The sequence below is a fragment of the Dermochelys coriacea genome, chromosome 25 (assembly GCF_009764565.3).
Source record: "Dermochelys coriacea isolate rDerCor1 chromosome 25, rDerCor1.pri.v4, whole genome shotgun sequence".
Lineage (NCBI taxonomy): Eukaryota > Metazoa > Chordata > Testudines > Dermochelyidae > Dermochelys > Dermochelys coriacea.
In genome coordinates, this window is record NC_050092.1 from 11,727,405 (window position 1) to 11,750,141 (window position 22,737).

The 22,737-nt window shown below is 57.4% G+C and overlaps 2 protein-coding genes across 2 annotated transcripts in view; one reads left to right on the forward strand and one right to left on the reverse strand.

Moving 5' to 3' along the window:
• The window catches only part of LOC119848490 (CACN subunit beta associated regulatory protein), a 31,404-nt gene extending 30,752 nt beyond the window's left edge, over positions 1-652 (reverse strand). Inside the window, exon 1 of the mRNA XM_043502421.1 lies at positions 539-652. The gene's annotated coding sequence lies outside the window, so the exon portion shown is untranslated. The remainder of the gene's footprint in view (positions 1-538) is intronic.
• A 6,134-nt stretch (positions 653-6,786) lies between these two features.
• ATP5F1D (ATP synthase F1 subunit delta) lies at positions 6,787-14,416 on the forward strand. Its single transcript, XM_038383583.2, has 5 exons — positions 6,787-6,954; positions 10,973-11,126; positions 11,860-11,948; positions 13,044-13,171; positions 14,274-14,416. Exons 1-4 carry the CDS (start codon positions 6,817-6,819, stop codon positions 13,164-13,166), a joined length of 504 nt encoding a protein of 167 aa, XP_038239511.1. The 5' UTR covers positions 6,787-6,816; the 3' UTR covers positions 13,167-13,171; positions 14,274-14,416.
• The last annotated feature ends 8,321 nt before the right edge of the window (positions 14,417-22,737 follow it).

Sequence of the window (22,737 nt, forward strand, 5' to 3'; positions counted from 1 at the left end):
GGGTTTTATTTAATCCTTCTATGTGGGTGCTGGGAATATAATGGCATGGGCTGTAGATGTCTGGCTCCAGGAGGTGCTGAGCCAACCCTCCCCTGGGACACAGATCCTGGGATTGCCAGGCGTGTCAAGGAGAGCAAATGACATTGGCACAAACCTAGCCACAGGTCCAGCAACATATCCCAGCCTGGAATTGTGGAACATGAACTGGCTGCTTTTCCCTTTGCCCCGTCCCAGGGGTTAAGCTCCAGCATAGGGACATTTGATTCCATCCCCAGGGGAGGTGCATTGGCTGCTGGAAAACCCCAGGGCTTGTCTAGACTAGAGAAACTGGCTCTGGTGTGACTACGTCACTGTGGCTATCCTACTACACCCCTCACATAGGCCCACTGTGTTGGTGCAAGCCCTATCTCACACCTGTGCAGCCCCATCTCACACCTGTGCAAGCCTGTCTATGCTGGGAGTCGGCACTGGGTGCTTCTACTTCAATGCACAAAACACCCAGTGTAGACAGGGGCTCAGCTAGAGCCAAATCACTTACCTTAGCTCAAGGTCTGGGAGGTCTGGGCTTTCAGGTCCAACAGCCCTCAATTCTAGCCCCCCTGGCAATCCTGAGCAGTCAGAACATGGCGATTGCGGGCTGAACTGAGTGGAGCCCAGGTGGAAGAGAATGACTCTCAGGGTGCCATGCCCCAAGGTCACATTTCCTCCTGCGAGTAACTGAGCAGCCTGGAGAGTGGGCAGGGCTCCAGAATCCCCCTCAATGAATGCATCATCATCATCCACGCAGGCTCGCTTCCCTTTGCCAACTGGAAGCCCTGTGGCTAAATCCAATCACATGGAGTGCATCACCTCCCTTCCCCAGGGAGCCTGGTGCAGCCCAGAGCCACCGGCTGCAGCTCTGCTCCCCTGCATGTGGCAAGGCTGCCAATCCTGCCCCGGAGGGAGTGTGAGACAGTGGGCAGGAAGCTGCTCGCGAGGCCCCTGCCCTGGGGAGGAAGAGACCCATTGGGCCAGGGGCTTGCAGGAGCCATGCTTCAGGGAAGCACTATGCGCTGCCAGCCAGCTGGAGTGGGAGTCCCTGGGAGCCCCTTCCCCACCCACCCGCGAGCCCTGGCACCCAGCGGGGAACGCCTGCCCCCAGCACAGGGGCTGTGGAGCACCCTTTAAAGTGGGGAGCCATAGATTTGGGTCCCCCCCCACACCTGACTCACCTACCCCGTGAGCCATCTCTTCCTTTCACAGGTGCCCCTCCCCAGCAGTCTGACCCACCCACCCCATGAGCCCCTATACCCACCCCTTCCAAATTGGAGTGAGTGACATTGTCACCTGGCACACGGGGTCACAGTGCCTCGCAGGTTTACCCCAGCCAAAAAATGGTCCAGCCACAGCCCGGGTGCCCACCCCCCCGCCCCCGGCTCTGCAGCCTATGTCCTACAGCAAATAAATCAGCCCTGCTTAGGGCAGCGACAGCATCACCGGCTCCTCGGTTTGTCCCAGCTGGATGGCCAGGGCGTGGGGCCTGGCCTGAGAGATAACAAGGGCTGGGCTGGATGAGAAAGTGAGGCACAGCTCTGGTTAAAGTGTCCCAGGTCATCCCTGGGCTGGCCCCACTTCCATGTGCTACAGACAACAGAGCCAGCTCCCACTGGGCCCCCCTGTCCCCATGGGAGCTGGGACGGGAGCTCTTGACCTGCAGTTCTGAACTCAGACGTCAGCTCCTTGAGCGAAGGGAGCGCTCCCTGCCCTGGCAATAGTAGTAGATCCTTTATCGTCTCTGTGAGCTTGACCACTAGGTGGCAACATGCTCCTGAATGAAAGAAGCAGGTTAGAAGCGTGCTGGAGGAAGGATATAACTCAGCCATTGGAGCCGTCCAGCTGAGCCGCGCCCCCTTCCCCGGGACAGGGCTCCCAGCCCCCTGTGCAGAGGGCATGTGTGCATGGTGTGGGAGACGGACAATCACCCCCCCGCCAGACCCTTGATAACAAACCAGGAGCCTGGTGGAGCAGGCTGCATGTTTGTGCCCCCACGTGGGGCTGAAGAGGGAACAGGGGGTGGGGCTTTGGGGGAGAAGCAGAGGAAGGAGGAGAGGAAGGAGAGCAGGGAAGGAAATTTAATGGGGGAGCCAAGGGGTGAGGGGAGAAGAGGGGGTTAATGGAGAGAGGAGGAGGGCAGTGGGTTAATGGCAGGGGGAGGGGCTCGCTGGAAGGAGAGGATTAATGGAAGGGGGTGGGCAGCCCTGGCAGCCTCGCTTCTGCTCCCCCCTGGCTCCCGCTGACGTGTGGTGCCCACGCATTGATGCCGACACCTCCAGATGCCTTTGGTGGAGGAGCTGGCGTTGAGAAGAATGTGAAGAGGCTGCCAGAGGCTGGCTTCAGCACGGGGCCCAGGCGGGAGACAAAGCGCAGCCTGGGGGGGTATAGACTCCTCCTTGGGCTGAGCCGCCCCCTTCCCTAGGCCGTATGGTGAGCCCACTCGGCCCCCGGCCTCCCGCCCGCCCCCCGAGTGCCGTCTCTGGCAAAACTCTCATGAACTTCAATGGATTTAGCCTCTGCTTTTAGAGCCCCCCATTCCCTCTAGCCTGGTGCCCTGGGGAGAATCAGCCAGGACTCGAGGGGTGAGGCAGAGCTGGCAGAAAGGGGGCAGAGACCCTCTCCCAGCAGACCCCAGGGCATCTTCTTGCCTTTCCTTTCTCTCAGTTCCATCTTCTCGTCCCTGCAGAGAGGCCCCGGCTACCACAGACCTAGAGGCCAGATACCCTGGTGAAGGGCACCTCAAGGAATACCCAGCAATGGACAGGATGGGGCCTGGCAGACAGATCTGGGCTCTTGCCTGCTGGAGGCAGTGGTGGCAGGACAGGGCAGAGGCAGATAACAGCTGGGTGTCCCCAGTGTAGCACCCAGCTGGTTCTAGAGACAACCCCAGGGGTTCTAGGGCCAGGGATGGGAGCTAGTTTCTAGCAGCCCCACCCCCATACACTCAGTTAAAAGTAGGGGGGCGTTAATCAGGTGGTTTGTTCCTCTGCATTGTAACTGGGTTAGGAATCCTCTGCCTGGCACATGGGTCAGTCCTGCAAGGGGCTCAGCGCCGAGAACTCCCCTCAGTTACCGGGAGTCAAGGGTGTTCAGCACTTTGCAGGATCAGGTCCTGACAGGCCAGCCCTGTTCAGACACCCTGAGGTCTCACTGCATGTGTGGCAGAGTCCTGTCTGATATCCCAATTCCCCCCACCCCAGCATGCTCTCAACACTTAACCCCCTGCAACCTTTAATCCTATTGCTTCTGTTTGCCCCTCTTGATCCTCCTGTGTCCAACCTGGTGCTACCCCAATGACTCCAATGGAGTCTCACCAAAGATTGGGATCTGGGTTTCAACTGCCCTGATGCCTGGGGGCACCAGCGGCTGGCGTTAGGGACTGGCGCTGTCCTCATGGAAGAGTCAGGGTGTAGTGGGCTGGGGTCCATGCAGGTTTCTCTGAATCTGGAGTTTGGTGATTACCTTTAAACATCCAGGGCCTGAGTTACTGTTACTCTTAGGCACCTTTACAGCATAGAGTGTTCAGAACCAGCCCTCTTAGGCAGGGGCCTCTCCAGCCAGTGTAGAATGGCCACAAGGGTTTTTCACTGTCCCTGCTCCCAGCCCCTGGCGTGGGGCGTGTGTAGGATGTGTGGCCAGAGCGCAGTGCATTACAGCTATTTTCTGCTTCCCAGGGACAAAGGGAAGTGGAGTACAAGTTAGAGCAGCCCTCAGGCTGCTCTAACTTCCACTGGGGGCTGGGCATGGCCTCAGAATACAACAGAGCACCCCAAGTGCAGGATCAGAGTAACAGAGACTCAGGCCCACAGAATGCAACAGCAGGGGAAGAAAACTGTGAATCAGGCCACCGCAAGCCACTGGGGCTTTGGTTTATTACCATGGTGTCAGCTAAACTCCCTTGACGGATCTGTAGCGCTCTCTCTCTCTCTCTCTCTCTCTCTCTCTCTCTCGTGTTATTGACTGGAACCCCTGGATCTATTTTCTTTGTATCTAACAAATACTGATAGAAACCCATGCACTGACAAGTGCAGAGGGAGGCGGCTAAGGAGCTGGAAGGAGCTGGGTCTTGGCTTGGGAGCGGGTGATAATTGATGAAGGAGTGGATGGGGTTTTCTGGGGTCAAGGATGGGGGTGCAGGAGGGCGCATGAGGGGCCAACTCTGAGGCTATACCATGTATCTGAAATTCATATTATATTCTCAAATCTAATTTGTGCTCATACAAATCTGACCCAATGGATGGGACTGTCCTGGGGACTCGTCCCATCTAATCTGATCCATCTGCCTGTCCCTGCAGCTAGCAAGGGATGTGAAGGGTAACCAGAAGGGTTTCTACAGGTATATTAGCAACATGAAGAAGGTCAGGGAAAGTGTGGGACCCTTACAGAATGGGGGAGGCAACCTAGTGACAGATGATGTGGAAAAAGCTGAAGTACTCAATGCTTTTTTGCTTTGGTCTTCACAGACAAGATCAGCTCCCAGACTGCTGCCCTGAGGGCAGCACAGTGTGGGGAGAAGGTGAGTGCCCTCAGTGGTGAAAGAACAGGTTAAGGACTGTTTAGAAAAGCTGGACATGCACAAGTCCATGGGGCCGAATCTAATACATCCGAAGATGCTGAGGGAGTTGGCTGATGTGATTGTAGAGCCATTGGCCATTATCTTTGAAAATTCGTGGAGATTGGAAAAAGGCAAATATAGGGCCCATCTTTAGAAAAGGGAAGAAGGAGAATCTGGGGAACTACAGACCTACACTACAGAAAGGATGTGGACAAACTGGAGAGAGTCCAGCGGAGGGCAACGAAAATGATCAGGGGGCTGGGGCACATGACTTATGAGGAGAGGCTGAGGGAACTGGGCTTGTTTAGTCTGCAGGAGAGAAGAGTGAGGGGGGATTTGATAGCAGCCTTCAACTACCTGAAGGGGGGTTCCAAAGAGGATGGAGCTCGGCTGTTCTCAGTGGTGGCAGATGACAGAACAAGGAACCATGGTCTCAATTGCAGTGCGGGAGGTCTAGATTGGATATTAGGAAAAACTATTTCACTAGGAGGATGGTGAAGCACTGGAAGGGGTTCCCTAGGGAGATGGTGGAATCTCCATCCTTAGAGGTTTTTAAGGCCCGGCTTGACAAAGCCCTGGCTGGGATGATTTAGTTGGTGTTGGTCCTGCTTTGAGCAGGGGGTTGGACTAGATGACCTCCTGAGGTCTCTTCCAACCCTAATCTTCTATGTTTCCTTCATACCTAGAGACACCTGCAAACCCTCCCACCAGTCAGTCATGCAGGGACAAACTGGGTTTCCTTTTAAAGATGGAGCTTTTCCTGTTGATGTTTCCTCCTTGTGATGTATGAAATGCCTGTCACTGGCAAGAAGATTGAATGGATCCTATCTCCATGCATGGAGTGCCCTCTTCTGGTGTCATAGGGTGGTTGTGTATACACTGCAAGGTAACACACACACTTTCCTTGTGAGGCCCTCTTCACATTCCCCTCCATTCATTCTATCATGATTCAGAATTGGGCATAAAGACTGCTGTTTCTCAGGCCTCCATACAAAGAGCTGATAATATGCACAGTACACAGTCCCTCTGTGTGTCCATTTCTGAACAGGTACATGGTAGCTGCTGAGTCTCAAGCACTGTTAGTGGCATGGTGGTTCCAGAGACTATTGAGACAATAGCGAAAGAATTGGTGGAGTTTAAACTAAACTGATTTTTTTTCCTGTTGCACATTTTGGGTTTTGTGGGACTGCGTTTCAAGGCTGTTGAGATGTAAGAGACAGAGATTTAAATACGCCAGAGGGATTTTATGTGTCAGACACACACACAGGCTGCAGGGGAAAGAAAATTAAAAAGCTTTCCTCACAAGAGGAAAATATTTTTCTTTGGTCAAGTGATTCTCTCCCTGTGCCTTGGTTTCCCCATCCACAACATGGGGATAGTGATACTGACTTCCTCTGTAAAGGGCTTTGAGAGCTGAAGATGAAAAGCATTGGACATGAGCTAAGTATATTTATTAATTAATGACATTATTTATTAATTATTATTATTAACACTGCCTAAAAATGAATGCAAAACAGTGGCACAGGGACTCTCCCTCCCAAGATAATTGGCAGGGCCAGGATAAGCTGGCTGAGTCCTGTTACACAGCTGTAAATCACATCGTTTCTTTATAGGTAACTCCAATACCCTACTTTTATTAATAAAATGGTCTCTGCTCTGCGTGCAACTGGCCCTGTGCATGCCGCTACCGGCTGGGTGGAAATGGATGCTGGGACGAAGAGCACTGGTCACAGATACTATGGAGTGGTTTGTGGAGGGGTAGGAGGAAAAACCGACCCTACAATAAACAAACAGGTGGGACGTAAATAGCGGGGCACAGGAGCAAAAACTACAACTCCCAGGAGTCCTAGAGGCAGCGGAGGCCTGCCCCAGTGCATGGTGGGATTCATAGCCTCAGTTTTATTTTGATGAGTACTTCAATTCCCAGGAGGTCTCGCGGCAGCAGGGCCCCCTCGCCCTAGTGCATCATGGGATTTGTAGTTTGTGGCGTTACCAGGACTACCATTCCCATGAGACCTCGCGGCAGCCGCGGGCCCCCTCCCGCTTGCCCTGGTGCCTTATGGGATTTGTGGTCTCTAGCGCGATCAGGGCGGCGATTCCCACCGGCGCTCGCGGGCCCCTCGCGCGGTGCATTGTGGGAGTGGCGGTCCGTCCCGATCCCAGGGTGCCCCGCGCTGGCCCCGTTGCCCTTGGTGGCCTCCCCGCTCCGCGCCCGCCCCGGCCCCGCCATGCTGCCCGCCCGCCGCCTCCTCGCCCTCGGGCCCCGCGCCCTGCGCCTGCCCGGCCTCGGCGCCCCGGCTCGCTCCTACGCCGAGGCGGCCGCCGGCCCGGCCCAGATGTCCTTCACCTTCGCCTCGCCCACGCAGGTGCCGGGGTCCTCGGCCGGGCCGGGGGGGTACGAGGGTGTGTGGGGGGGTCCTCGGCCGGGCCTGGGGGGTACGAGGGTGTGGGGGGGGGTCCTAGGCCGGGCCGGGGGGGTACGAGGGTGTGTGTGGGGGGGTCCTCGGCCGGGCCGGGGGGGTACGAGGGTGTGTGTGGGGGGGTCCTCGGCCGGGCCGGGGGGGTACGAGGGTGTAGGGGGGGGGGGTCCTCGGCCGGGCCGGGGGGTACGAGGGTGTGGGGGGGGGTCCTAGGCCGGGCCGGGGGGGTACGAGGGTGTGTGGGGGGGGGTCCTCGGCCGGGCCGGGGGGTACGAGGGTGTGGGGGGGGGTCCTAGGCCGGGCCGGGGGGGTACGAGGGTGTGTGGGGGGGGGTCCTCGGCCGGGCCGGGGGGGTACGAGGGTGTGTGTGGGGGGGTCCTCGGCCGGGCCGGGGGGGTACGAGGGTGTGTGTGGGGGGGTCCTCGGCCGGGCCGGGGGGGTACGAGGGTGTGTGGGGGGGTCCTAGACCGGGCCTGGGGGGTACGAGGGTGTGTGTGGGGGGGTCCTAGGCCGGGCCGGGGGGGTACGAGGGTTTGTGTGGGGGGGGTCCTAGGCCGGGCCGGGGGGGTACGAGGGTTTGTGTGTGGGGGGGTCCTAGGCCGGGCCGGGGGGGTACGAGGGTTTGTGTGGGGGGGGGTCCTAGGCCGGGCCGGGGGGGTACGAGGGTTTGTGTGGGGGGGGGTCCTAGGCCGGGCCGGGGGGGTACGAGGGTGTGTGTGGGGGGGTCCTCGGCCGGGCCTGGGGGGTACGAGGGTGTGTGGGGGGGTCCTCGGCCGGGCCGGGGGGGTACGAGGGTGTGTGTGGGGGGGGTCCTCGGCCGGGCCGGGGGGGTACGAGGGTGTGTGTGGGGGGGGTCCTCGGCCGGGCCGGGGGGGTACGAGGGTGTGTGTGGGGGGGTCCTCGGCCGGGCCGGGGGGGTACGAGGGTCTGTGTGGGGGGGTCCTCGGCCGGGCCGGGGGGGTACGAGGGTCTGTGTGGGGGGGTCCTCGGCCGGGCCGGGGGGGTACGAGGGGGTGTGTGTGGGGGGGTCCTCGGCCGGGCCGGGGGGGGTACGAGGGTGTGTGTGGGGGGGTCCTAGGCCGGGCCGGGGGGGTACGAGGGTGTGGGGGGGGGGTCCTCGGCCGGGCCGGGGGGGTACGAGGGTGTGTGTGGGGGGGGGTCCTCGGCCGGGCCGGGGGGGTACGAGGGTGTGTGTGGGGGGGGTACGAGGGTGTGTGTGGGGGGGGTCCTCGGCCGGGCCGGGGGGGTACGAGGGTGTGTGTGTGGGGGTCCTCGGCCGGGCCTGGGGGGTACGAGGGTGTGTGTGGGGGTCCTCGGCCGGGCCTGGGGGGTACGAGGGTGTGGGGGGGGGGTCCTCGGCCGGGCCTGGGGGGTACGAGGGTGTGTGTGGGGGGGTCCTCGGCCGGGCCTGGGGGGTACGAGGGTGTGTGTGGGGGGGTCCTCGGCCGGGCCTGGGGGGTACGAGGGTGTGTGTGGGAGGGTCCTAGGCCGGGCCTGGGGGGTATGAAGAGGGTGTGTGGGGGTCCTAGGCCGAAACCGGGGGGTACGAGGGGTGTGTGGGGGTCCTAGGCCGAAACCGGGGGGTACGAGGGGTGTGTGGGGGTCCTAGGCCGAAACCGGGGGGTACGAGGGGTGTGTGGGGGTCCTAGGCCGAAACCGGGGGGTACGAGGGGTGTGTGGGGGTCCTAGGCCGAAACCGGGGGGTACGAGGGGTGTGTGGGGGTCCTAGGCTGAAACCGGGGGGTACGAGGGGTGTGTGGGGGTCCTAGGCTGAGCCTGGGGGAGAAGGGGGAGTCTTAGCCTGAGCCAGGGGGGTACAAGGGGTGGGGCCCTTAGTGTGTGTGTGTGGGGGGGGGGTGATTCCTGGGAGTGAAGGGGGGAATTAAACCCCCCATCACATCTCCCTGCACTTCTTGGCCTGGGGGCTCCCTAAGTAGGGGAGAGGCCAGGCCTTGCCCCCAGCTCCTAGCGGTCTGCAGTGTTAGCACTGGTCATGCTGGTCCCCAACCGGCCAGGTCTCTTCTCCTTCGAGGCTGGGCTGTTTGTTTTCCTGTCTCCTCTGTGAACTTCCCCTTGGAGCCTGCCTTGTGGCTGGCACAGGGCGTTCTCTGCAGGGTGCCGGTATGTCCCAATTAGACCTGTGCCGGAACATGCAGCCCCATCCTAGAGCGTGCGGCAGCTGTGCCATGTGGGGATGGCAAGGAAGGGTCCCCAGGTGTGGAATTCTGTCACACACAGACACACACCCAGATACGCACACAATCAGGAGCCTGGGTGTAGTGCCCTGCATCATGCTCTGAAGGTCACTGCCAGCCCTGTGAGAGCAAGGGGCTCTGGCAGCACTGAGGGGAGGAGGTGGGTGCGGACCCCAACGCTCTGATGGGAGCCATGAAATGCCATTTATGCATCTAACCTCTGTGGATTGTTCCATAGCGATAACAGACCCTGGAAAGAGTGTCTGCCTGGTAGAGAAGTGTTGTCCGCGGCCTGTTTAAATCCAGCACGAGCTCTCTGCTAAAGGGAGAGAAATGCCTGAGCAGATGCTGGGCAAATGATCTGCCCTGGCTGCCCAGTGCAAGCAGGGGGGAAGGCAGGGGTCAGGCCCTAACGGAGCAACCATTGGGGGTGGAAGGGATTTAGAAATCTTTGTTTTAAGAGATGGAGACAGTAGTTCAGGCACAATACACTGGATTATCAGATTATGACCTAATCTTCCAGGCTGCTTTGCTAGTGTTCTTTAATCCTGAACCTGAACCCCCAGCCTGCTAGCCTGGTCCTGGGGCCCCCATGCAGCTCAGCCAGTGCACCTTAACCTGACCCTGCAGCACCCAGTTCTGAAGCTCCCAGCTCTGTTGTTAGTTTGTGCTGCAGTAGCACTGGGGACCCCAGTTGTAGATCAGGGCCCCAGTATGTTGGGCACTGCACACACAGTGAAAGGCGAGCTCTGCCCTGAGGATCTTACAGCCTAAGTACATTCTTGACTCTGCAGCACCCCCTGCTATGCCAGCTCTGCACCCACACTTCTCCAGTTTGCCACACCCCTTACATTCAGCATTCATGACGCTCCAGTCCTGCCTTTTTGGAGCTGCTGTGTTCCCCATTCCTGTGTAGCCAGGGTTGGCTCACAAGCGAGATGTTTGGTCTGTCTGATTCCTAATGGTGCTGGTGGCTCTTGTGTGTGGGTTGGCATGGCTTGCGTCTCCTGCTACGGAGACGCCCAGGATTAGCATGGGGCCTCAGGACTGGGCTAACTGAGGTGCTGTGGGTTGGGATTGAGGTGCACTGGCAGAGCTGTGTGGGGGATGTTCCGGAGCTGGGATAGCAAGGATGCTGCAGGTTAGGATTGAGGTGCATGGGGGGAGCAGGGTGGGTGCCCAAGGTTTGGACCAGCAGGGGGTGCTGCAGTTCCGGTCTGAGGTTACACTGGCAGAGTGCCGTGGGGGGGCGGGGGATGCCCAGGGCTGGAATAGAGCATTAACACTGCAAGGCAGGACTTGCGAGGAGCCTGCCTCACTATCTCTCTTCTATCAGCCTCCTCGGCCAAGGTTCACTTTAAGGCCTCCCTACGCTCTTCCCAAGCTTCTCCAAACCGCTCCCTTTGTCTCTCTCGCCCACTCCCGACTCCATGACTCTTCACGCCGCCCCCCTGCGCTTGGAGCGCTTTCCTAATCGGTGTTTGCCAGGCCCACTCCCTCCCCACCTCCTGAGTCCCACCCTTCTGATGCATTCTGGCTGTACGCTTACACTGAACCCGCTCGCCCCTTCAGCCTGGGAGGGCAGGGCAGGGATACTGTTAACTCAGCAGGTTGTGCCCATGCTGTGACAGCAGACTCCCCGGGTCCCTTCTGGCCCTTGCTCAGCCAGTGAGCTACAGGATGGGATGAGGGACCCTTGATGTCTGCCTGGTACTGCCTCCTGCTGTCGGGGTAGAGAACTGCTCCTAACCACCCTTCCCCTCTCTCAGGTGTTGTACAACGGAGCCACCGTGAAGCAGGTGGACGTTCCCACACTGAGCGGCTCCTTCGGCATCTTGGCGGCTCACGTTCCCACCCTGCAGGTCCTGAAACCCGGAGTTGTGACGGTCTTTGCTGAGGATGGCACAGTGACCAAGTACTTTGGTGTGTGAAACTGGGTGGGGTCCTGAAAGTGTGAAAGGAGGCCTCAGGGAGGAATTGTTGTCTGGGAAGGACTCTCCTTTGGGGTTATCGTAGGGAAGAATCTTTGTTTCACCATTGATCATGGGAGCCTGGACTCCTCCTAGGTCCTCTCTGTGGGTCTGGGAGGGAGCTGTTGTTCAATGGATGGATTCTTGGGAATCTGGACTCCTGAGTCCTATTTATGGCTCTAGTACTGTGTGAGTCTGGGTAAGCCACTTCATCTCTCTGCCTCAGCCCTTCTGTCAGTAAAATGGGGATAATCCCTCCTTCCTGGGGCAGGGGAGGGAGTCTGGCAGGCTTGTGAGCCCTCCAAGAAGTGCATAGAGGTGTTCAGCTGGAGGATGCTGTAGGAGTCCTAGAACAAGCGAAGAAATTACCTGGGTGAGTGGCAAGTGAAGATCCACCATTGGAGCGTGCGCCAATCCCCTGGCAGGTCTGGGTAGTCTATCCTGGTGACTAGAGCACCTGATGCCTGGGGCAGTGATAGTTGACAACAGACCTGCTGTGGGGGGTGGGCTAAGAATGTGTAAGCTTCACTAGGTACAGACGGGGGTATCAGCCATTGTGACTCCTTCCTGCCACCGTGGTCCTGTGACCTGGCCCCACAAACCAGGCTTAGCTCGCAGCCCTGCCTTGTATCTGGGGGCCACCCAGTACAGCCGCTGACTCCGTCCCCCTGCTGTTGTGTTTGCAGTGAGCAGTGGTTCCATCACAGTCAATGCAGACTCCTCTGTGCAGCTGCTGGCAGAAGAGGTGGCCGCTTTGGACATGCTGGATCTCACTGTGAGTACCCTGCAGTCGCTTGCCCACCCTGGGTGGCGGGGAACAGGCTGGGCTGGGCCCCACGTGCTAGCAGGGCAAAGAATCCGACTACATGCTGAGGTCTCCTGTGGGAGATTCGCTCCCCATTCTTCCTGCGTGGGCTGCCTGTCTCAGGAGCTTCTTGTGGCTGAGGAAGGCTTTCCCAGATCAAGGTCTGTTTCCTCACCCTGAACTCTCCACCCACTGCCCAGGATCATAGAATTAAATCTTCCTGTAAAGGATGCAGGGGACAGAAGCTGAGTTAACCCCTCCCTGCGAGCTGCCTCCCTTTGTCCTGGAGTGTTCAGCGATCTTTCGCAACGCCACACCTGCTTCAAAGTCTTGGGGGGCCCATCTTTTAAACATGGGGCCCTGTAATAGGCTGTCCGATGCCCAGGCTGGCCTCACACCCCCGGAAGAGCCTCTACACACGCTGCGTGTGGATGAGTGCCGGTGCGCAGGGCTGGCGTGTGCTGCAAAGGCTGCAACATTGGGCTGCTGGAGTTTGCTCCAGCTGCCAAGGACAAGCCTCCTCGGTGCCCTCCCAGGAAGGGTTTTAATGCTGCTGGCTCAGCAGTTGCCTGTTGTGGCATTGCTGAATACGCCCTTGCCCTTTAAGAGCAGTTGTTACGGCAGCGCTGCTGACTCTTTTAAAGTGACAGCTGCCCTGGGGAAAGGGGCCTGGCTGGCTGACTTGGGGCAGCAGGTCCTGTCTAACCATAGCCCAGGGACACCCCAGACAGAGCCCCTGACTGAGAAGGTCACTTGGTCTGTCTCCATGGCCTCTGCTGAGACAAATTTGCCCTCGTAGGTCCTGTGTGCTTGAAAAGGGGCTTGACTTGAATGAGTAGTGTGTGATATAAGGGTGTCCCTGGGCAGCCAGTGCCGGCATGGGGCCCAGCTCATTACGTCCAGTCCCCGTAATAACAGCCACCTGCTCAGCTCAGTGGTGCACTTCAGGGTATAGCTGTTCCAGCCCCAGAATCCCCAGCAGTGCCAGAGGCAGCTGTGCTCTGACGTACCTTCCTGCTCCTAATCCCCCGGTGACCACTCTCCCCCTTGCTTGTGTGTTTACAGACTGCTAAGTCGAATCTGGATAAGGCCTTATCCCAGCTGGCTGCAGCACCTGACGAAACGGCTAAAGTAGAAGCCCAGATTAACATAGAAGCCAGCGAGGCCCTTGTAAAAGCCCTGGAGTAATTAGGGTAAGCGTCTTCTGTAACAAGAAAAAGAGGACTTGTGGCACCTTAGAGACTAACAAATTTATTTGAGCATACAGCTCACTTCATCTGTAACGTGGCCTGGTGGGGAGCTCCCGATCTTTGATGTTAACTCAGTCCTCTTTGAAGCCCCATCTAGAAGGGCTGAGGCAGTGGCGCAGGGCCACTCAGCCCAGTGGGAGACTGATGTATCGACAGCCAAGCTTCCCTGACTGCCCTGTCCGAGGAGGGAACCCACTTGCCGCCCTGACCCTTGGTGAACAACCAGATGCAGACGCTAAAGCAGTTGGGGGTATGGCCCTGCCATAGCAGACCTCTGCCATTAGATGGCAGCATGGGCCAGGTTAGACTCTGATCATGGCTGCAGGGCAGGAGGGGTGCCTGGTTAGCGAGTGACTAGAAGGTAGCTAATGCCAGGACACAATCGGTTCCTGACTCAAGCTGGAGTCTCCGCATTCATTGTGGCACTCTGATTAATATGTCACTGCTATTAACAGACTTCGCTGTGGGGTCTGAAGGCTTCTAGATATAGCCTCGGACACGGCAGGGCAAATTTGGGGATGGGGTGGTAGTGGGAGTCTGACTTACAGGTGGGGGGTATGGCAGGCTGTGCCATCCCAAGCTAAATAGCTACACATGCCTCCGCCCACATTTTGACACTGATCTCCTCAGTGAGAGCGAATTTCTTCTGTCTCTGTGGTTCTGCCCAGTGCCCCCTGAGCTCAGTGCCCGATCCTGCCAGCATATGGCATGCTGAGCCTTGGCGCTTGGCTGAGTGCCTGCTGGGTTTGAAAGGTGCTGCACGGGAAGCCCCAGAGACCACCTGAGCAGATATAAGAGGACAGGTTGCCCAGCTGTTAGCCCCTGGTCATCTTCATGGATGAGAAGAGAGCTTGGTCTGTATGCCTGGTTTGCTCCCCTGGGGCTGTCAAGGGTGCTCGTGGTTTTCAATACCTTGTTTCACATAGGCCACAAAATGGCTGTTGGCCATGAACAACTTCCAAGCCTCCAGAGGAAAGGCACTGTGTTCCTCATTGTTCCCTTAGCCTGAATCCCTTTCAAACCTTTCCACTTGTGTGTATTGCAGGGATTCTGTTGTCGATGTGCAGAAGCCATGGACTGGGGCTGGGCCCGACTCCCCCTCCCTCCCCTGCTCGTTTGTACAGATGGCGTGAGACAGATTGATGCCGATATATTGCTTTGGTCAATTAAAGAAAACAAAAGCCCCAACTTGCCGTGTGTGACCTTCTTCTGAGGCAGGTTTAGCCTGTGGAACGGAGCCCGTGGTTTGCACCAGCCAAATTGCACAGTGCTCCTCTGCAGGTGACGTGCTGATTGTGGGGGTGTTCCTGCCCCACCTGTAGTCTGGCTGCGTGAAGCTGGGAGCAGTCGCCCCAGATGCATGTAGGGTTGGTCTGTGAGGGGTCCCCTTAGTGGGGTGCATCTCCATGGAGAACCATGCTGAAGGTTTCGTCTAAGTCACATTCTTCACCCCCTGGCACCAGCTTGTGGAACAATCCACCTGAATGGAAGGATTAGTGCTGGGCAAACCTAGGTGCCAACGACCCAGTGGGGCAGCCTTAGACTCTGATCTTACCTCCTTCTGCGTAGTAATGGCTTGCAGGGAGTTAGAACCAAAACTCTGCTCCCCACCCACCCTGATCACCCACCTCAGCTCTCCCTGTGAAATGGTCTTCTGCATATGCCTGTAGGGATTCCTGTCAGTGCTCATGCTACTGTTTGCATTTCTGGGAGGAGCGTGCTGCTGGCCAGAAAGTGTCTAACCCCCTGCCTGGAGCGTGCTGCTCCATCTTCCCCAGACACCAGGCGTCCTGAGATCTTCCCAATCCTCCGACATGGAAGCGCTGAGCTGGCTTCATTCCCAGATTAGGAGAAGGAGAGAGATCCTTCCTGAATGGCATGGAAGTACCCAATATATTTCCGTGTACTGGGATGGCCGTTGGCCGTGGCCCATCCCTGGGATTTTTGACCCTGATATTGGTGAAGGCTCCTTAGCTCTGGCCAGTGTCTGAGGCTGGGTTGGTGCTGTGCTCAGCCTTCCAGCTGGGAGTAGGAGTGATCTGCTTAGTGTGTCTCCCTGAGGGCTAGCGAATCCCCACCTGCCGCCTCAAATGGCAGAGAAGATGAGCATCACCTAGGGGGAGGAGTGGGCTGGAACGGGAGAAAATCTGGTTCTCCTCCTTCCTGTCCCAGAGCCTGTGCTAGGAAGTGGGTCTCACAAATGGCACCATCTGCCTCCAGGGTCCTAATCTGATACTGACCTCCTAGTTCCTTCGGGAGAAGGACTGCAAAGCCCTCTCTCAGTGGGGCCTCACAGCCTCCGCGGTCAGGGAGTATCCTGAAGCCCACTTGAGGCACAGAGAGGGGAGTGACTTGGCCAAGGACATCCATTAGTCGGCCCTCCCTCTTCCTGTGCTCTTATCACCTCTTCTCAATCTTTTGGCATCCACTGGAGACCATCCAACTCCTGTCGTTGGTGATCTCAATTGGCTGAGACTCTAGGAAAGGTCAGTGGGTGGCAGAATTAGCGGCTCACTCCCCTCCTTGCAGTGTGCCCCCCACCGTCACTCTGTGCAGTAACGGCGCATGAGTGTAAAATGGTTATTTTCAGCACTGCCACCAAAGATGTACCCTTGGCTGCCGCCTCGTCTCCTCCCTCTCCCTTCCTCTTTTTCTTCCCCTGATCAGAAATAGCGCCAATGGTGTTAAATTCCTCACTGTCATTTATTAAAAGCCTCTAAACGCCAGTTGTATTTGGAGCTCTGCTGACTTCTCTGTGCCGCTACAGTGCGTTTTCCTTTCCTGTCGCAGCTCCTTGTAAAGGTCAGGCATTGCACTGTGCATAAGCAAAGCCTCAAAGTCAGAACGAGTGCTAATTAAAATGTCTCGGGAGTAACTGGGGATGGAACTGCTTTGATTCCTCTTCTGTGCGCTCTCCCCTGCTTCTATTTGTGGCTCGCGTGTGCCTGCCTGCCTCTCTCCTTCCAGCGGAAGGGTTTTTTTTCCTTTCTGTCTAATGGAAGAGCGTTGGCGAGGCCAGGAAGCTGGGGAAATGGCCAGCTGCTATTTTTAGGACCAGAAAAGTGTCTCCATCAGCAACCCATCTAGCTATTCAGAGCATCTTTTGCCAGCTCCGGCTAGCAATGGCAAAGATGCAGGGTGATCATGGGCACAGGGGCAGTCAGAGACGGAGACTCAGGGGGGTGTGTACCTCACTTTATGGTGGAGGATGGCCAGTGTCCACTTCTGCGCTGGCCCTTCTCTTGCGTAAAGCGGTGGGTGCTGGGAATTGTAGTCTCCGCAGATTGCACTTCTGGGCAGCTGCGACTTGTTCTGTTCATCTTACCAGGTAAGTGGTGCCCTCCCAGGAACCTGACCAGCTAGGCCCCAGGTCCCTCTGCAACGACTGACAACAGAGAGGGGAAGCTGGTCCAAGCTCCCTTGCTCCGGGTGCGTGGTCATTAGGATTTTAGTGCACCGTGATCGAGCTGCCCTGGTAGACGTCAGCCTATGCTCCATGGGGACTGGAAGACTCTCAGCCCTTACAGCAGCACTAGATCTATGTGCTCTTTGGTTATCCAGAAATATTTCCTGCCACATGGTGTGTACATCCCACCTTGCTCACTACTGCCCCGGGGGCAGTGCTGGAAGCTGCCTTCTCATAAGCTGGTCACCTTGCATCTTGCAAGAGTGTCCCCCAGTCCCTCTGTCCCCTGGGAGTAATTGCCACCCCCCCCCCACATAGCCCACTGCCCGCCCAGGCTCTGGAGATGCACCATTCACTCCTGCTAACCTGTCTCTTCTTCCCCATCAGCGCTGATTGCCAGGATTGTTATGTATATAGCAATGTTATCCTGTCCCCCAGCTTATTCTGGGCTGAGCCTTCTGCCCACTAGGAAGCCAGCATCTGTCCCATCCTTTCGCTGCCATGGGCTCTGGCTGCTGCTTGCCCGGAAGCTACAGCTGATTTGCTCTGCTCAACGATCTTGCTTGTATCTTACCCAAATTAAAATAACCTGCCCTAGCGCTTTGGAGTCTAAACTGATGGGGGGCATAGCAGGGAATTTAAAATCTCCTTCTGTGTACATGCTTGGATCATGGGACAGAGAGAGGTGAGGCAAAGGGCCCTTTGTGGTGGGCCTAGCAGCTGTTCTTGGTTCTCTTAATTTCCCGCTGCTGACTTGCATTAAAGGATAACTCCTTCCCCATGGAGACAAGTGGCGGGGTGCCCCATGAGACAACTTGGCCAGGACGATGTGATCCATGCTAAGGAAAAGCTTGGGAGTCCCTGTTAGAAGTGCAGGAGTACTTGTGGCACCTTAGAGACTAACAAATTTATTAGAGCATACAGCTTTCTTTGAAGGCAGCAGCTCCTGGCTGCTGCTGAGGGTGGGGATATGAGACTCCTTTGTTTCTAGGAAGGCAGGAGGTTGCTCAGCCAAGGTGCTTATGATGGCTCCAACTCCAGCAAAGAACAGCTCAGCTTCTGGGATGGGCATGAGTACAAGGGGAAAGGTACAACTACAGAAGGGGTCAGAGGCTGGTCTAAGGGAGAAAAGGGGCACCCCTTGCTGTCAGCCAGCATGGCCCAAGGGCTAGGGCACTGAACTGGGTCTTGGGAGACCTGCGTTCTAGTTCTGCCTCTGGCCAGCTGTGTGACTTTGGGCAAGTCATGGCCCTTCTCTGCCTCAGTTTCCCCCTCTGCACAAGATTGTAGAGCACTGTGGGATGGATAGATGAAAAGCGTTGTTATGGGGCAGGTTGGAATTTCTTTGCCTTGTGGGCTTTACGTTGCCCTGGGTGGGCAGGAGAGGGGAATGTTAATGAGAAGTGAAGGGCTGACTGGAAAAAAGCCTGATCAGCGGTGGGGGTGGGGCGGCTGGGGAGGAATTTATTGCAGGCTGGAACAGCGGGGAGAGCATGTCATTTATTTCCATTAGGGGCTTTTCGGTCATGACTTGCATATCTCAGCCAGATGGACGGCTGCTGCACAGGGATGGGGGAGACAGCGGAGAGGGAACGGTTGAAAACTGAAACATCAGCATCTCTTAAGGGCCTGGTGGCGGCCGATTTGGCATCTCTTCTTGCAGGGAATAATTTACAGCAGGGGGTGGGTCCTGCTAGGGAATGTTTCCAAAGCACCCGATTTCCCCACCCCTGTAGTTGGGAGCAATGGTGAAGGGGGAAGATATTTCCCTGGTTCTACCCGGATTTCCAATGCAGGGGAAAGGCTGAAGAGGCTGAGCTGTGGCTGCAGTGGTTTTAGCAGAGCTCTCTGGTTGCTGTTGGATTGACTCCCCTACATTCTCCCCGTACCCCCCCATGCTAGCCCTGAATGCTACAGGGCCCTGTCGTTCTTGTGCGTTTCAGAAGGGTATACCCTCTCTGACCCAGTCGCCCTGTCGCAAAAATATATTTTAGAGCTGGAAAAAGTACGGAGAAGGGCAACAAAAATGAACAGGGATATGGAACAGCTGCCATACAGGGAGATTAAAAAAACAGGGACTGTTGGGCTTAGAAAAGAGACGATGGCGGGGGGATGTGGAAGAGATCAATAAGATCATGAGTGGTTTGGCGAAAGTGAATAAGGAAGTGTATTTCCCCCTTCTGGTAACACAAGAAGCAGGGGTTACCCAATGAAATTAATAGACAGCAGGTTTAAAACAAACATAAGGCAGTACTTTATGCAACGCGACCCACCTGCAGAGCTCATTGCCAGGGGATGTTGTGAAGGTTCAAAAAAGAACTAGATAAGTTCATGGAGGGTAGGCCCATCAGTTGCTATTGACTAAGATGGCCAGGGGTGCAAGCCCATGCTCTGGGTGTCCCTAAACCTCTGACTGCCAGAAGCTGGGACTGGACAAAGGGGATGGATAACTCAACAATTGCCCTGTTGTGTTCATTCCCTCTGAAGCACTAAGCACAGGCCAGCATTGGAAGACAGGGTACTAGGTTAGATTGAGGGTTAGTCTGACCCAGTCTGGCCGTTCTTATTGTAGTACTTACACTTCAATGTCTATGCACTGACGCTGGGAGCGCCCTCTGCATACCTTGTGTGGGACAGGAGCAGTTCAGAGAGGAGTGGCTATTACACACACACACACTTACACACGTACGTATGTACGTACGTCCATTGCTCCTCTGTGCAGCTGAGTCTGATGTTGGCTGACTGGCGCTCCTCTCCAGTAATGAGGTGTGGGCAGGGAGGGCCGGGAGGCTTACGGGCTGTCTGGGAATGCTGTTCTCAGGAGCCTGCTGTGCCTTGAAAACTTCCTCCCCAGTCCCAGCCCTTCCACTCTTGCAAGGCTGAGGCTTTCCAGAGTAACTCCACAGAGCAAATTCCTAGCCCATCTGCCGCCAGCACAGCCCTGCTCCAAAAGGCCCAAGTAACGGGGCCTCTGCATTCTCTGGGGTAGCAAAACATGGTGCCTGCTGGTGTGTTTGGAAAGGCCAGATGTGCGGTGTGGTGAAACAACAAGGCCAGGTTAGGGTGTTAACCAGTATCTGTGTCCCCAGGCACCCTTGGGTGCCTCTGAAGGAGTTTTCTGGCACTTCCTCCTCCAAAGGGAATGCTGGGCCCTGCTGTTCCATGGGTCATTGGCTTCTTTAATGATTAACCTTCGCTTCGTTAATTGTTCCATCCACATAGCCTTGCTGCCTTGTTTCCAGCACTGGAAAATACTGCCTCCCCCCTTTCCACCCACACACCCCACCCCATCCACACAGCAGGGGACAGAGATAAACCTTCACAGAAGGTCTCTGTTCCTGGGAGCCGATGCTGGGGTGGAGTGGAGCCCAGTGGAAAATCCCAGGCGGTGTTTGAAATGCCCTGCAAAGCAGGGACGGAGAGGGAAGCTTGTCACCTGGACACACGGTGTGTGTGTCTGCCTGCGATCGTATTAATACAAGGCTCTGAACGCCATGCTCTCGGTTTTCCATTCCCATGGATTCTCGGTTCTGGTCACTGGATTTCCCTTGTTGTTGGTTTTTCTCCATGCCTGTAGGTGATTCTGGAGCTGTAGTGTTTCAAGGCCGCAGGCTGGTGACCTATCAGCAGTTTAGCTGCTAAGGCGAGGAGATTGTGGGTTTTTTCCTTCTTTTCCCCACCCTTCCTGCTGGATTTTGTCGGTGGCAAGCGGGGAGGGGTGGGGGGGGCCAGGCACCATTGCCAGAGCGACTGGCACTTGTAGAATGGCTTTTGGCTAATGATCTCAACGTCTTGGAAACCCTCCAGGTTGGGGAGATTATCCAGTTGGGGAAACTAAGGCAGAGATTGGGGATGGGATGTGCCCAAGGTAGAACTGGGAATAGAACCCTGGAGTCCTGGCTCCCCTGCCGTAATCACCACACCTCTCCTGGGCACTGGGGCTCTCCCACTAGGGGATGATGCAGGTCAAGATTGAGGGGCATCACCCCCTTTCTGATGCGTGGGTTTTACGATGCATCCATGCCAAAGCAGGAGGTTGCCATGCAAGGAGCTAGCGATATCAAATTGGAGTTTGGCGGTATCCTGCCAGCTGGTACTTTGTGGGTGATGGACAGATGCATGAACATCTGGACCAGGTCAGCCCAGCAGGGGTGGGTGCAGCTCTGGAGTGGCAGGAGGCGCTATAGGGCAGGGCTGAGGTTCACCAGAAGAGCAGAGGCTCTGCGGGGCTGCCTGGGTAGCACCAGACAGAAGATCTGAACTGCCGGAGTCGTGTAGCGAGGGGGTGCGGGGAAAGGCTGCGGATCAGGGTTAAGGAGCCTTTTGCAGTAGCTTGTGATCTCATTGCATGGAATTTGGAGCAAGCCACAGTGGAAGGGGGCTCGGCTGGGACCCGGAGCGGAAGTGTGGGGGTTTTCTAGAGCAGTGCTGCAGGGCGTTGGTAGAGGTGCAAAGCAAACTAGGTATGGACTGGTAGAGGGAGGCCGCTGGCCAGGACTGAGAGGTAGCAGCAGAGGACAGGAGCCCAGGGCTAGAATAGCTGGGGGGATATGGGTCAGGATTGAGGGGCATCAGCAGGGCTGTAAGTGGGAGCCCAGGGGCACTCGGCGGCAGGGCCCTGGCTGGACACGTCCGGGGGGTGTGAGGCTGTGGGCTGCTGTGAGGCGCTGGTCGTGGTTGGCTGCTCTGTGCCGTGCTGGCATGGGAGCAAGGGAGTGGGAACCAACAAACACCCAGACGGTTACTTCTCCTCGGGGGGGCAGGCTGAGCCCAAGATAGGGCAGAGAGACGCTGCGGGGGCCCAGTGGCCTGCCCGGGGCCCGAGGGAGGGACGCGAGGAGGAAATGGCTGCTGGCCGGGCTTGACTGCCTGCCACAGAGCCCGAGCGGAATGCGGTGGCAACCGGCCAGGTTCCCACGGAGGCCCCGGTTAAGAAAATACACGCAGAGCTGACGGCGGATGCCATGGCAACTGGCCGGCTGCCACACCACGGGGGGGTGGGGGGTGTGTGCGGCCCCAGGTGCACCCAGCGCCAGGTTTGGCCAGTGTGGATTTTGCAAAGCTGGGGGGATGGGACCGAGCGGCGGGGAGCTGTGCCCCACTGGAGAGGCTGCATGTGCCCATCTGCCTGCTGGGGTGTCTGGTCTGTGGCTCCGCTCCCGTTGGGGAAGGTCAAATATTGAAGCGAGCCGGCAGGGCGCCGCTTCCACCGGGAGCAAAGAATCCACGGAGGCGGCTGCGCCAGCACCTGCCCCCTACTCTGGACTCCAGGCGCTTCGCCCTTGGTAAAGCTGGGAGGTTCCCAGGCAGTTACTGGGAGGGGAGACTGAGCCCTCAAGTGCTGGGGCTACGACCAAGCCCTTTAAAGCTAGGAGTCGGAACCAGGAATAGAACCCGGGAGTCCTGGCACCCGGCCCAACGGCTTCATCCTCCCTATACTCGGCTCCCCTCCTCATGCCCTCCCGGCAGCATCTCCTGCTCCCCTGATCCCTGCCGGGTCCCTGCCTTCTCCCCCCAGAGCGGGGCGGTGCAACGTCTCAGGGCCGGTTCTGCGCTCTCTCCTGGGATGTGGAGGGGAGGAAGCAGCAGTTGTTTCGTGGGTAGTGGCTGGGCTGTTGGCTGTGTGAAAGCCGACGCCAAGCTGGGGTGTTTGGGGGGGGGAGCGCCCAGCCCTCAGGAATGCCCCTGAAATAAGCACCAGGAGGGGAACAGCATGACTCTTTCTTCCTGGCTTCCTAAAAGCCCTTGGGTGGAGGAATGCTTTCCTGTGGGCCGGGTATGAATAGAGGGCTGGAGGCCTGGGGCAGTGCTGAGATCGCACACACTTGCACCTGCTCTCCGTCCCCACCCCTGGGCCCTTCCTTGTCTCCGTCCCCCCACCATGGGGACCTGAATGAGGTAATTGTGTGGGCCAGGCCCTGAGTGGCTGGTACCTGCCGGAGTCAAGGCCAGCAGCAGGCAGCGCTAAGACCCACAAAAGCCTTGAATGGCATCTAGGGTCGCCTGCCAGGCTGGGCTGTGGAGAGGGGAATGACTTGACCCCACTCTGGGGAAGGTGTTGGGACGGGGGGTGTGCCATTCCCTGACCAGGTATCTCATAGGA